A 14,255-nucleotide genomic window follows, 5' to 3' on the forward strand; every position below is an offset into this window, starting at 1 on the left:
CAGTCTGCTTCTGAAAAGATTACCCATTGCCATCGAGTCAGTTCCAACTCATGAGGACCCTACAGGACAGAGTAGAACTGCTCCACAGGGTTTGCAGGGAGTGGCTGGTGAATTCAAACTGCCCACCCTTAGGTTAGCAGTTGAGCTCTTAACCACTGTGCTGCCAGGGTTCCCTGTAAAGATTACAGCCTTGAAAACTCTATGGGGCAGTTCTGCTCTGCCCTATTGTGTGGCTATGAGTTGGAATCGACTCTGCGGCAGTGGACTTATACATTTAGAGAGGGCAGTGGTGGTCCAGTGGTAGAATTCCACCTTCTACGCAGTAGACCTGGGTTTGATTCCTTGCCAGGGCACCTCAAGCACGCCACTTTTTGTCTCTAAGTGGAGGCTTGTGTGTTGCTATGATGCTGAACAGGTTTCAAGGGAACTTCCAGACTAACATGGGCTAGGAAGAAAAGCCTGGAAATCTAGTTCTGAAAATCAGCCAGTAAAAACCCTACAAATCACAACAAAACCCAGAAACCAAACCCATTGCCATCGAGTAGATTCCGACTCATAGTGACCCTATAGGACAGAGTAGAACTGCCCCATAGGGCTTCCAAGGAGCAGCTGGTAGATTCAAACTGCCAGCCTTTTAGTTAGCAGCCTGTAGCTCTTAACCACTGCTCCCCCAGAACCACTGCATCACAACGGTCCCATCTGTAGGGGTCACCATGAGTCATAGGCCAACTTGACAGCAGCTAAAAATAATATCATACTTACAGAGGAAATCCTACTAAAATATGAAATTTTTTTCTTGAACAAATAAAAACGTAAATGCTACCTAGGAAGATTACTGGCCAAATTTGAAAACTGATCACTGTATTTTGGTGAGATTTATCATTTAGCTTCAGCTTTCTTCCTTTCCTGGTATGATCAGTTACAAATTTCAAAGCGCTGTAGTCATGTAGCTATTTGGCCATGTTTCTTGAAGTGAGTATCTTGTCATTGTGAGTTTCTTATCATTTTGTGCGTCTGAAAGAATAGGAAGCACATTGGTGGAATTAGGTGAGGCAAGGGGGCTGGGGAGACGGACAAGGTTCGTGTTTTTGGTTAATGCCTTTTTATTGCCCTCCTGTGATGTGCCATGAAACCTCAGGTCAATGAGGACATCTCGGCTTTTCTCTCTTCTCCCAGACACTTCTGTAAAATTAGGCAGTTTAGGGTTTAGTTAGTGGAAAGTAGCTTCTGAAAATGGGGATCAGCGGCAGCCTGCTTGTGTATCCCTTATCAATTTGATGTTCTTACAACCACGAATAGACATCATTATCATTTTTTTCCTCTAGTTTATGGCAATAATCACACCTAGAGCCCTGATTTAGTTCTTTCTCTCAAATATGGCATTCAACTTGTAGTCTTAGTGATCATAGTATCAGGGTGGTGGAAATGACAATGAAGGATAGAAAATAGGAGGCAAAATTAGGGATCAGACTTTAAATCAGCAGAGGTAATCAACAAGAAAACCAGACAGCAGGAAAGCCATGGTGAGTTAATAAAGATGCTTGTTTATAGGATTTACACAGTAAAAGGCAGCTCTCAATCCCTACCCCCAATCAAAAGAAGAAATACTTGGGACACATCACAAGTAGAAATTCCAGACTTGAGTATATTTTTAGATAGAGCATTCTTTCTCAAGTTACCTGGTTAAATTAACCATGATTGCTTATACCCAGGAATGGATTATCCAGTAAGCAAGGTACACGCGTGCTTAATTTGATTGCATCTGAAAACCAGGTGAAATTGTGCACTGCAGATTAGTAAGTAAACACAATTAAGCCTGTGCGTATCTTGCTTACTGTAAGCCAGGCAGGCACAGTCCATGCTTCTTGGTTAATCTGTCCTTGCTTATACCTGTATGAATAAAACTACGTTTTGGAATACCTTAACTTTTTTCCAGGAGTTCTTGATTAGTGCAGGTGGTTAAGTGCCCGACTGCTAGCTGAAAGGTTGGCAGTTTGAACACAGCAGCGGTGACTCAGAAGACAGGCCTGGAGATGTGCTCCCTGAAAGGTCACAGCCTTCAAAACCCTGTAGAGCAGTTCTACTCTGCACACAGGGGGTCACTGTGAGTCAGAATCGACTTAATGGCAACAATTAACTAACAACAACTTTATTCCTGAACCCTGCCTGTTTCCATTTATTTTAAGTGGTCCTTTGCATGTGCAGACTCAGTTGACTCAATGAATAGATGTGATGATTTTAAGTTATACGCTTGGAAATATTTTCTTTTAAAAGTATAAAAGTAATTTGTGTGCTTGAAAAATTCAAATAGTACCAAACAAAACTTAGACCAGTTGATGCCAAGTCAGTTCTGATTCATGGCGACCCTGTGTGTTTCAGAGTAGAACTGTGCTCCCCAGGGTTTTAAATGGCTGTGATTTTTTGGAAATAGATCACCAGGCCTTTCTTGTGATTCAAACCACCAGCCTTTGGGTTAATAGCTGAGTACTTAACAATTTGTGCCACCAATAAAAGTTTCCCTTCCTGGCCCCTTCCTTTTTATTTTTATTGTACTTTAGATGAAGTTTACAGAACTACCTTCTCATTAAACAATTAGTACACATATTGTTTTGTGACATTGGTTACCCACCCCAGGACATGTCAACACTCCTTCTCAACCTTAGGTTCCCTATTACCGGCTTTCCTGTCCTCTCTTGCCTTCCAGTTCCTGCTCCTAGGCTGGTGTGTCCCTTTAGCCTTGTTTTGTTTCATGGGCCTGTCTAATCTTTGGCTTCATTACTGAACCAAAAGGGTGTCCTGGGGCCATACTCTTGGGGTTTCTTCAGTTTCTGTCAGACCAGTAAGTCTGGTCTTTTTTTGTGAGTTGAAATTTTGTTCTACATTTTTCTCCATCTCTGTCCAGGACCCTCTATTGTGATCCCTGTCAGAGCAGTTGGTGGTGGTAGCTGGGCACCATCTAGTTGTACTGGACTCAGTCTGGTGGAAGCCGTGGTAGTTGTGGTTTATTAGTCCTCCGGACTAATCTTCCCCTTGTATCTTTAGTTTGCTGCATACGACGGCCCCTTCCTTTTAATCCCCAGTCCTTCATGGTTCCAGAAAAATTTCATGCTAATAAAAGGGTGTCATTTTTTGTTTCATTTATCCATCCTTCTGTCCCTGCCTGCCTCCCCCCCTTTTTTTTTTGCTGAAGCATTTTAAAGCAAATCCCCAAACAGTGTATCTGTATCCGTTTGCTTGTAAATACGTCCACAATATATCTTCAACAGATAAGGACTTAGAAAAAACAAACAAAAAACCACAATGTCATTATCACCTCTAACAGGATTAACAGTTGTTAATATTCATAATATTGTGAAACACCCAGGCTATACTTGGTATACTCGTTAATTCCTTAATTATCTCAAAAGTGCCTTTTTACAGATTTTTTTTTTTTTACTTTGCTTTCTTCAAATTTGGATTCAAATAAGGGTCACACCTGGCATTTGTTTTTATATGTCTTAAGTCTCTTTTTATCCATAAGGCTTGCCCTTTTTAAACTGCCACTTGTGGAAGAAGCTGGGTCATTGCCAGTCAGGTCATTGTCCTGTAGAAATTCCCACATTCTGGATTTGGCTGATTCCGTTCCCTTGGTGTGTTTTACATGTTTCTTTATCACCTGTATTTCCTCTAAACTGCTGGTTATATAAAGGCTTGATTAAATTCAGGTTTAAGATTGTTTTTCCTAAGTACACTTCATAGATGGCGTGCTGAAAGGCACATGATGCTGTCCCGTTTGTAGTGATGGAAGATGGATCAGTGGTTTTAGGTGTTACCAGCTAGACCCACCCTTTACAAGGTTCCACATCAACCTTCCACCTAATGGTTTCAGCAGCAATTGAGTCCCATTTCTTAAAAAGCAAAAATAGAACCACCCCAGACATAGAGTTTTGTGTCTTGCTTTTATCCACGGACTCTAATATCTCGAATATGTTTTTATATCCGCACCTGTACATCTAGCTTGTTTTTTAAAATGGCTTCATATATTTAATTTTATGAGTGTATGACAGTGTATTTACCCAGTCTGGAAATCTTTCTGATTCCTCCTAATTAAGAAAGGGAAGTCTGAGCCCTCAACTCGACTTGTTCTTTCCAATATTCCCAAATGGCAGAGGTCAGTGTGGCACTGAGCAATGAAAGTTGGTAGTCTAGAAGTTTAGCAATACAGTGTCACAACAGAGACCCTGCTCTTTAGGGGTGGTGGAGGAGAGCGTGATCTTAGCTTTAGTTGAGGGCCATCGTTGGTCTGTTTGCTTTCCTGAAAAATTGAAGCATTTGTAGATGCCTGGTCGTAGCTTTTCCCAAAGTGAGCAGCAAGGCTCAGTCACAGTGCAGAGGAAAGCAGCAGTATCTTTACTGGCAACCAGAGGGACAGAAATAAGAGGGTGAAAAACCCTGACCTTGAGACCCCCTGATGGCTAAATTGGCAGCAGCATCTCCTGGAGCCCTAACTGAACAAGTCAGCACTAGGGAGTCTGAAAGTTTTCTCCATTGGAGTTCAGTTTGGGAGGTTTATAATGGCTGTTTGGTTTTTCGGTGTAGAGCAATATGCTATTTTCTGTCTCATTTGATTTGTCTATAGTTCCCTCCATCTTCCAAGTTCCAGGAATTCAGATCTGGACTCGGATCTGGCGTTTTCCTTCAGGAATCAAAGCTCCTGAGCTCAGGCTTCTCTGACTTTGTACAGTACCTTCGCCAGGACAGGCCATGTGACGTCTGTCATGGCCTCCTGAAGTAAGACTTTCACAAAGGCGGGATGACCGGATGGAAATAATTAAATGAATGTGGGTTTTTACCTGAAGAAACACGTAATAAAACTTCCTTAGGGGTAAAGTCCTGGAGTTGCCAAGAAAGAAGCAAATATTTTTAGTGTTGTTTATATACCAATGAGTGTGAATTAGTGCTGGATGCCATGTACCTTTTTGTTTTCCTCAATTTTTCTTTCTTTCTCCTTTTTCCAAGCCTCGGAAGAGGAAAGCGGAAAGCCTTTTCAGTGTCCGATATGTGGTCTGGTTATAAAAAGGAAGAGTTACTGGAAGCGGCACATGGTGATTCACACAGGTTTAAAAAGTCACCAGTGTCCGCTCTGTCCATTCCGGTGTGCTCGCAAGGACAATCTCAAATCCCACATGAAGGTAAGGCATCTGCAGACGACCTCACCAAGAGGCAAACATAGAGCACGCAAGAGGCTTTCAGGCAGGTAGAGGGACATCGGTAGAGCAGGTGGACTGCGTTGCTTAATGTAGCAAGGGAGAATAGATGCAAAGAAAGAGTGGAAGTGGGTCTCTTTGTGAAGGTATTCATATCCATTTTGCAACCAAGAACATAAAAGGCAGAGAGAATCTTTAATATCCAAATAATGTCTATAGTGTAATTAAAAAAAAAAAAAGGAAACCAAACCGGTTGCCGTTGAACCGGTTCTGACTCATGGCATCCCACATGTTTCAGAGTAGAACTGTGCTCCACAGTGTTTTCAAAGGCTGTGGCCTTTTAGAAGGGGATCACAAGGTCTTTTTTTCCGAGGTGCCTCTGGGTACATTTGAACCATCAGCCTTTCAGTTAGTAGCCAGGCACTTAACTGTTTGCGCCACCCAGGGACTCTGTATGTAGTATACAGCCAGCATTTCCTATATAGGAGCAACAGCCTAACCTTGCCTTGCATTTTCTGGGGCACTTTATGAGGAAGAGCTTGGGAAGAGCAAGAAGCAGGGAAAGTCAAGTATAAAAAAACCAAAAACCAAACCCATTGCCGTTGAGTTGATCTCAACCCATAGCAACCCTGAAGGACAGAGTAGAACTGCCCCATAGAGTTTCCAAGGAGTGTCTGGTGGATTTGAACTGCCAAACATTTGGTTAGCAGCCATGGCACTTAACCAGTACACCAACAGGGTTTCCAAGTCAAGTATAGACCCAAGTAAAGTAGGACTAGAGAGCTGCTTGACCTGAGCACCAAGGAGAGGGCTTTTGGACTTCTTCTCCTTCCTAGAGAAATTGACCCCTTCTGCTATTTTGTGAAGTCCCTGGCTGCTGGAAACAATTTATGTGCTCAGCTACAAACTCAAAGATTGGAAGTTCGAGTCCACCCAGAGGTGCCTCAGAAGAAAGGCCTGGCAACCTACTTCCATAAGGTCACAGCCATTGAAAACTCTATGGAGCACAGTTCTACTCATGACACACATGGGTAGCCATGAGCAGTGGGTGGTGGTGGTGCTATTGCTTTGCTCTTCTGCTTGCAAATCCAGAAGAACACTTAGAGTTGCCTTATTAGAGGTGTAAGGACATTGAAAGGCTTTTTGGCTTTCACTTAGCCCCATGAGAGGCTTGGGAACCATTCTTGACAAGACTGATAGTTCTCCTGCAGGTTGTCAGTGCTTAAGCTATCATAATTCCCAGGATTACACTTACCAAACGTCAAAGGACGTTGTTTTCAGTGTTCAATTAAAAACATATGACCTGGGGGCTTGTGTCTGTAATGCACGTGTAGAGAATTCACTGGAATCTATGTGCTACTGTTAGTGAGATGTGGGAGAACGTCTTTTTCTTTTTTTTTTTGATTGTGCTTTAGGTGAAAGTTTACAGGGCAAATTTGTTTCTCGTTAAATAATTAATACACAAATTGTTTTGTGACATAGGTTGAGAAGAAAAACTCTTAAGTCATACAGAAATCTTTTACAGCAGACCTCTTTAATACTAAGGATTTTGTCTAAAATTCAAGGAGAAAACTGATGAGATAAAAAGCATAGGCTTTTGAATTCGATAGACCTGACTTTAAATCTTACTATTCAACTTACTAGCTAAGTGACCTTGAGCAAGTTAGCCTTTAGACACTGAATTTTCTTATCTGCTAAATGGGAATGATAATGCTTGCCTGGAGAGTTGTCATTAGTACTTAAGAAGATCATGTCAGCAAAGTGTGTGATACAGAAAATCTTCAGTGGTAGTTAACTTCTTTCTACAAACTGCCATTGAACATCTTAATAATATTAACAACTGTCATTCTTGCTGAGTTTTAAATATGGTTTTGCTGTCAACGTTGTTTATAAAGTGTCTACTCTTCTGCCATAAAAAGTATAGTACATAATTAAGGCATTTGCTTATTTAAAAATCTTGTAGTCTAATCCTTACATAATCACTGTTCAGAATAGTAGCTCAGAAAAGATATAGTCAGCCAGAACCTCAACTGACTTTAGGAAATAGCTTAGAAGATTAAAAAAAGAAAAAATTAAATCCATGATGTAGTTTGTTTTCTATCTTTTGCCTTTTTCTAAGATTTCCCATTGCCTGGGAGTAGCCTGCCCTTCACCTTGGGAATCCACTTAACCAGGAGCCTGGTTGGTTGAATTTTATTGAACCCTGGTGGCGTGGTGGTTAAGTGCTATGGCTGCTAACCAAAGGGTCGGCAGTTTGAATCCGCCAGGTGCCCCTTGGAAACTCTATGGGGCAGTTCTACTCTGTCCTATAGGGTCAGTATGAGTCGGAATCGACTTGATAGCACTGGGTTTGGTTTGTTTGGTTTACTTTTAAGTCTTTAACCCTGATCTTCTATCAGCACTCCCCAAAGTAAACTCTTATATTTAAAACCTGCGAGGTGGATTTCATTAGCAGGATTAGACTTAAAAAAGCAATGCCTTTAAAACTAAAATTCATTTCAGCTCCTCTATGTTCAGCTATGTTCAGCTTAGGAGCTTAGAAATCAGGTCTACTGAATTTAAAGCTTCAGTGAGCAGAAAACTTGCATCCAGCCTGACACCTTGTAAGCTAGGTTTCAGCTCAGGGTCACTTAAAACAATCTATTTATAAACCCACGGAAAAAAAAAGAGCTGGGTTTTCAATAGCAGGAACTACTGACCCCGAAACTACGGGAGACGAGTTGGGTGCCTTGATGATACAGATGGCAGCCATGACGGTGTTACAGATGAGAGCCACGAGAGCTCTGTGGGTCGTAGGGTCTTAGAATGCTTTCAGAACAAATCAATAACCAGTACAATAAAGCAGTTGTGTGAAATTACTACTTTATTCAAACTCATGGTGTCCTAACCTGTTGAGCTACGACTCTGGCTTTTGATAAGGGAAGTGTGAGATAACTCATGCAAGTTTAATTTTATCAAATGGGGCACTCTTTCTTCTGCCTGCTCTCCACCTCACCTGTAGGACTTTTCTCTTTTTTATCAAAGAATTCGTGGTTTTATTTTCTAACTAGATGTACTTTCATTTTATAAATATTGGCTACACATAAATATAATGGGTGTGGTCTTATGCATGAATATCCTCTGCTATGTTCACCACAGGAAACCCTGGTGGCATAATGGCTTAAGAGTTCAGCTGCTAACCAAAAGGTCAGCAGTTTGAATCCACCAGGTGCTCCTTGGAAACCCTATGGGGCAGTTCTACTCTATCCTACAGGGAGGGTCGCTATGAGTTGGAATCGACTCGACGGCAGAGGGTTTGGTTTTTTTGGGTTATGTTCACCACTAAAAAAAACCCCACACCAGTTCCTCATAGCAACCCTGTAGGGCAGAGTAGAACTGCGCCGTAGGGTTTCCTAGGCTATAAATCTTTATGGAAGCAGACTGCCACATCTGTCTCCTGAGGATCTGCTGGGGGATTTCGAATTGCCCACCTTTGAGTTAGCATCCGAGTGCTTAACTGCTGTGCTACTGGGGCTCCTTATGGTCATCAGTAGACTACAAAAATTGATAGATTTCCTAAAAAGAAGTTTGCCTAAGAAGTGAGGGGAGTATAGCCTATAGATGATGATCTTTAACTGTATAGTCAGAAAAACTTTAATAAGAATTTCAGTTCCACAGTTTAGTGGCAATGGATGAATGAATCATTTAACCTCTTTCAGCCTCTGTTTCCATTAATAATGATCATACTACCTGTCTTAGGGGTTGTTCTATGAATTAAATGAGTTAATGCATATAAAGCACTTAATTCAATGCCCAACATGGAGAAACACTCATAAATATATCTTCTATAGTAATTATTATCTGAAAGCCATCTGGATACACATTAATGTTTATATTTAGAAATAAATCAATGCAATGGTATAAAAAATTACTCTAAAATAACTTCCGCTTTTTTCTTCTTCTGATGTCACTTTACTGTTGAGATTTTAGAAAAACTGATAAAAAGAATGTAAAATTGACCCTTAATCCCATCACCTAGAAATAATGATTATTATTATTTTGATGTATCTTTCCATATTGATTATATATATTTATTTAAGAAAAAAGGGATTATATTTTATACAGTCAACAAATGCAGGATCTCTACTGTATTCTTAGAAGGTGTTTGGTGTGGTCAGTTTTGTTAAGCCTGCCTTTTCCTCCTTAATATATTGTGTGAATGTTTTTATGGCCAGCTTTGGAAGGAGCTTGTTCATGCCTCCAGCTTCCTCAGGATTTCTTAGATTTCCATTAAGTCTTTTACAGCTTCGCTGGATGAGTCAGCTTATAGGAATTACCTATGAAATTCATAAAGCAAAACGGACCAGAAAAGGTGAGGAAGACTGCGAAGGCAAAGAGCAATGGTGAAGTAATGGCAAGAAACTGGCCTAGGCGTTCAGGAGGCTGAGGCGTCCTAGTCTTAGCTATGCCATGTAAGAAGCTGCAACTCCTCAGTAAGCCCTTTAGCCTGCCTGGTCTGTTCCCTATAACTGGAGTGGAGTAGATGTTTCCCAGAGTTTCTTCGTGCTCTGAAATACCACATGCCAAGCATAATAATAATAATGATAATGATAAAATACCAGTTTTAAAAAAAGAAAAACAGTTGCCATCAAGTCAATTCTGACTCATGGTGACCCGTGTGTGTCAGAGTAAAACTGTATAGGGTTTTCAGTGGCTGATTTTTCAGAAGCAGATTGCCAGGCCTTTGCTCCTAGGCACCTCTGGAAGATCAGAACCGCCAACCTTTCGGTTAGCAACTAAGCCCAATAATGGTTTGCACCGCTCAGGGTGCCTATTTCCTACCCCTTAGGGTGGGTGATATGTTCTGTTGGTGGGAAGTGGCCAGTAGGTAAGTGAGTCTCTAAACGTTTGTCTGGAGAGAATGAAATCCTTTATGTAAGTTTTTCTTCACATTAGAGGACTAAGAGAAGTTTTAAAGCAGGTATTAGGCTAAAGAGAATAAAAATTATAAAAGTGTTTTAATGTCAGGAGAGAAGGGGAGAAACTGCAACTGGAGGATAGAGCTAATACTTCTCTCAAAAATCAAATGTGATATGTCGTGCCTTTGGGAAGGTGTAGCTCAAATGAAATTATATGAGTAAAAGTCAACACAGCATCCCCTTTAATCTTTCAGTGATTTTTCCATAACTAAATATAGGCAGACCAGGATCTGGTAGAAAAGAAACCACATAAAATATTTGCACACAGTCCCTTTTTAATCCAAGGCTCCCTTTTGATTTTAGAACTTAGGCTTCTCTCTCTGCCCTTTGCCTTCTTCCAGAAGCTGCTTCCGGAGCTTCTGTTCTTGGATTAATTCCCCTCCTCTTTGGGGTTAATAGATTTAAGGACGCTGCTGAAATGGAATCAGCCCCACTGTACTGCTCTGAGGGACGGAAGCTTTCTGCCTCTTGACCTTTACCACCTGGTTCCCAGGCACGCTTTTGGCAGCACCTGTCAGCGTCCCATGGTGCTGTGACCCGAGGCCTCCAAGGTGTCTGCTTCTGAGAGAGCTTGGAATCTTCATGATTCTGTGAGAAGGCAAATGAAATGATCAGCTTCCACCTTAATCCCTTTGTAGTAAAAAGAACAGAGAAGGGTGATCTTAAAAAAAAAAAGAGAGAGAAGGGTGATCTTAAAAGCCAGTGACAAATGGTGTGTTTCCCTACCCTCAGTTCTTCTCACCCCCAGCAGAGAGGAAGCCATTTAATGAAGAACACTTTGCTGCAACTAAATTTAAGTTTATATGGTTATTTCTGATGAGTAAGTCATGCTTTGGGGGACCCAGAATGTTTTCTGTTGTTTTTTTCAAAAAGCCACAGTGGGGTGCTGTAGCGACAGAATCTCACCATTAACTTTTAATTTCTTTGCTTTTGTTGGTCACTTAACATTATTTAAAAGTATGTTTTGGCTGGCGAATAATGCTTTTGGATTGCATTCAGAATGCATAAACAGCTGTAGTAAAACTTGCTCTCTTGGAAAGGAAACTTGTGCCTGGGGGCCAGGTAGTACAGTGGGTTAACGAACATGCCCTTAACCTTGATTAGACCTGGGTTCAAATCCCACTGAAATCACAGCTGATAGATGAGCTATCAGTTCTGTTTTGGGGTTGAACTCCAGTCACTTGCGTGTTTGTCCAGATCACACAACTGCCCAGATAATTTGGCCCAAATCGACACAATTGGCAGTTTCTACTCCAGGGAAGGCCGGTACTGAAATAGCAGGGGTGTCACAGGTCAGGACTGAAGTGTATTGGCAGAGATGAATGGGGAAGTTAAAAGCTTACAGAGCACCTGCCAGCTCGGAGCCGAGCTCAGGCCGGTGCAATTATTTCCTCACTTTGTCAAGCACTAAATTTGGTAGTGGCAGGAAGAAAAAGTTTTTTGCACTCTTTACAGGTCATGTGCGTGGAAGACTGGAACTGGGGTTAAAAGTCTCCCTTCTTGCATTGCAAACATTGGAATCTAGAAGGTGAAATAACCACGTTGGGAAAAGTTAGTTTTATCTTGCTCAGAATACTTGGTGGGGGTCAGAGCCTGGTTTTTCTCCCACTCTACTTGGCTTTCTTCACATGTGATTTTGCTCAGGCCACTTATTCTGGGGTCTCAATTTGCCTGCCTGTGAACTGGGTATCCCCTGGAGACATTATTTTCCAGGTTCTTAATTACCTAAGAGAAGCATCTTGAAAATGGAAATGATGTTTGCGAAACATAACTAATTCTCTGGGTGACAATAATTGTGCTTTTGCAAAATTATTATTGTGAGAGGAATTATTTGACAGGTTACCTCTTTTGACCCTCAACTCGTAATTATGTAAGTTTGCATTGTGCTAGGTTTATATTTTCTCTGAAGACATCAACTGAGATTGCATGACTAGACTATTAGGAGGATTCTACCCGTAACAGCGTCCATTGGCGGCTGTGAGCGTGGCTCTAATAACGGGCTTTTAACCTCTGTGGACCCACTTTACGTTTAGGGATTAACCTCATTGCCTGGAGCACAGTAATGAAATGCTCCTCTGGTTCTTTTACTTCCTAGGCCAACCCTTTGTACTGTGAGGAGATTATTGATGAATAGTCCAGATATGCAACAAGGCGTTTTCCATACGTGCACGGTAGATAGCTCATTCTTCTTGCTTCTCCGTCAGGTTCATCAGCACCAGGACCGAGGAGAGACCTTTCAGTGCCAGCTATGCCCTTTCACTTCCTCACGCCACTTCAGCCTGAAACTCCACATGCGCTGCCATCAGCACTTCCTGAGGACAGAAGCCAAGGTGAAGGAGGAGATCCCAGACACAGATGTCAAGGGATCTCCCCACCTCAGTGACAGTGCCTGCCTGGGGCAGCAAAGGGAAGGAGGAGGGACAGAGCTAGTGGGGACCATGATGACGTCTAACACTCCAGAGAGGACTAGCCAGGGTGGGGCTGGCGTCTCGCCTTTGCTGGTGAAGGAGGAACCCAAGGAAGATAACGGCCTGTCCACCTCCTTTACCCTGAATGCTGCCGACAGGCCCACCAACCACACAAAGCTGAAAGACCCCTCCGAGTATGTGGCCAACAGTGCGTCAGCATTGTTCAGCCAGGACATCTCTGTTAAGATGGCGTCTGATTTTCTCATGAAGCTGTCAGGTACTTGAATAGGGTTGTATTCTCTCTCTCTTTCTCTCCCAGTTTTCTCATCTATAAAATGAGCTGGTAGGACTAGATGATCTCAAGGCTCCTTTAAATTCTAATAGTCTACGCTTTCATGACTTTTCTCCTTGACTTTCCTTTTTTTCCCCCCCTCAATCCTTTGGAAGTAAGCATTACTTTTGTTGGGTCTAGAAACAATAGAGACTGCTGATTTCCTTCTGATTCTTCCCCCCTTTATGGGTTCTTGTTGAGGGGGAAAGGTCACATGGTAAGCCAGATTTTTGTCAGTCAGTTGTTTTGTGTGACCTTGGACCCTGTTTAACTTGTCTCTGACCTGGGTTGTTTTTTAAAGTACTTGTATGGAATATGTCATGTTGCACACTATTCAAGTTCTTCACCGTCTTAATTTGAAAGATTTCCGAAGGACATATATACAGACAGTACTATTAGCAAGCATTAAAAAAAAAAAAAAACCAAACCCAGTGTCGTTGAGTCGATTCTGACTCGTAGCAACCCTACAGGACAGAGTAGAACGGCCCCATAGAGTCTTCCAGGAGCGCCTGGAGGATTTGAACTGCCGACCTTTTGGTTAGCAGCTGTAGCATTTAACCACTACGCCACCAGGGTTTCCCCATTAGCAAGCATAGACTTTTAAAATTCAAGTAAATGATACCTAGAACCTAGTGCCATCGAATCGATTGCGACTCATAGCGACCCTATAGGACAGAGTAGGACTGCCCCACAGGGTTTCCAAGGAGCGCCTGGTGGATTTGAACTGCCGACCCTTGAAACATTTTTAGAAAAAAAACATTCTTTTCTAACTACCTGTATGCCTCCTGGATTGTAAAGAATTATTCTTATTCATCGATATATCTTTCATCATGAAATTAAATGTGCTGCTTCTTTATGTCTATTTTCCCTTCAGTTTCTGTGCTATAGTTGTACTGTTGAGCAGGGGGTGGGGAGCTGCAGAAGGAGCACACTGTTTTTCCTGACTCTCTTTTGGAATGACAAGACATGTTGCGGGATTGTGCTACTACTCATTATGTTTTTAAAAGTATGGTTTTAAATTTTAAAGGAGTTGTGGAGGGTGGGGAAAGGTCGGTTGAGAATTGGTTCTGTCTTTCAGTGAAGGTGGCGGTCCCCACAATGATTTCCAAGTGCCATTTCAGCTCTTTGGAGATTGACAATACCCTTTTAAATTGAGAATAATTGGTCACCACCTTCCTTTAAATGGACCGAGAGCCGCATTTCACTAAATGCCATTGCCAGGTGAATTAGAGGTTCAGCATCACTCTGAAGTCCTGCTCAAGTGACACTTCACTTCCGTCTTTTGGAATATCCTTGTCTCCCCAGATCTTGGCCCTTAGGAACGGGAGAAATTGGCCTGGGAGAAACAAGGAAAGATAAAGGATGGAAAACA

At 41.9% G+C, this 14,255-nt stretch overlaps 1 protein-coding gene across 8 annotated transcripts in view; it reads left to right on the plus strand.

The window, feature by feature from the left end:
* Nucleotides 1-14,255, plus strand: part of ZNF827 (zinc finger protein 827) — a 204,967-nt gene that overhangs the window by 52,152 nt on the left and 138,560 nt on the right. For all 8 annotated transcript variants that reach the window (XM_049905426.1, XM_049905427.1, XM_049905425.1 and 5 more), the window contains 2 exons: nt 4,999-5,171; nt 12,349-12,829. In XM_049905426.1, the coding sequence (XP_049761383.1) occupies nt 4,999-5,171; nt 12,349-12,829 (654 nt within the window). The remainder of the gene's footprint in view (nt 1-4,998; nt 5,172-12,348; nt 12,830-14,255) is intronic.

The sequence above is a fragment of the Elephas maximus genome, chromosome 13 (genome assembly GCF_024166365.1).
Source record: "Elephas maximus indicus isolate mEleMax1 chromosome 13, mEleMax1 primary haplotype, whole genome shotgun sequence".
Taxonomy (NCBI): Eukaryota; Metazoa; Chordata; class Mammalia; order Proboscidea; family Elephantidae; genus Elephas; species Elephas maximus.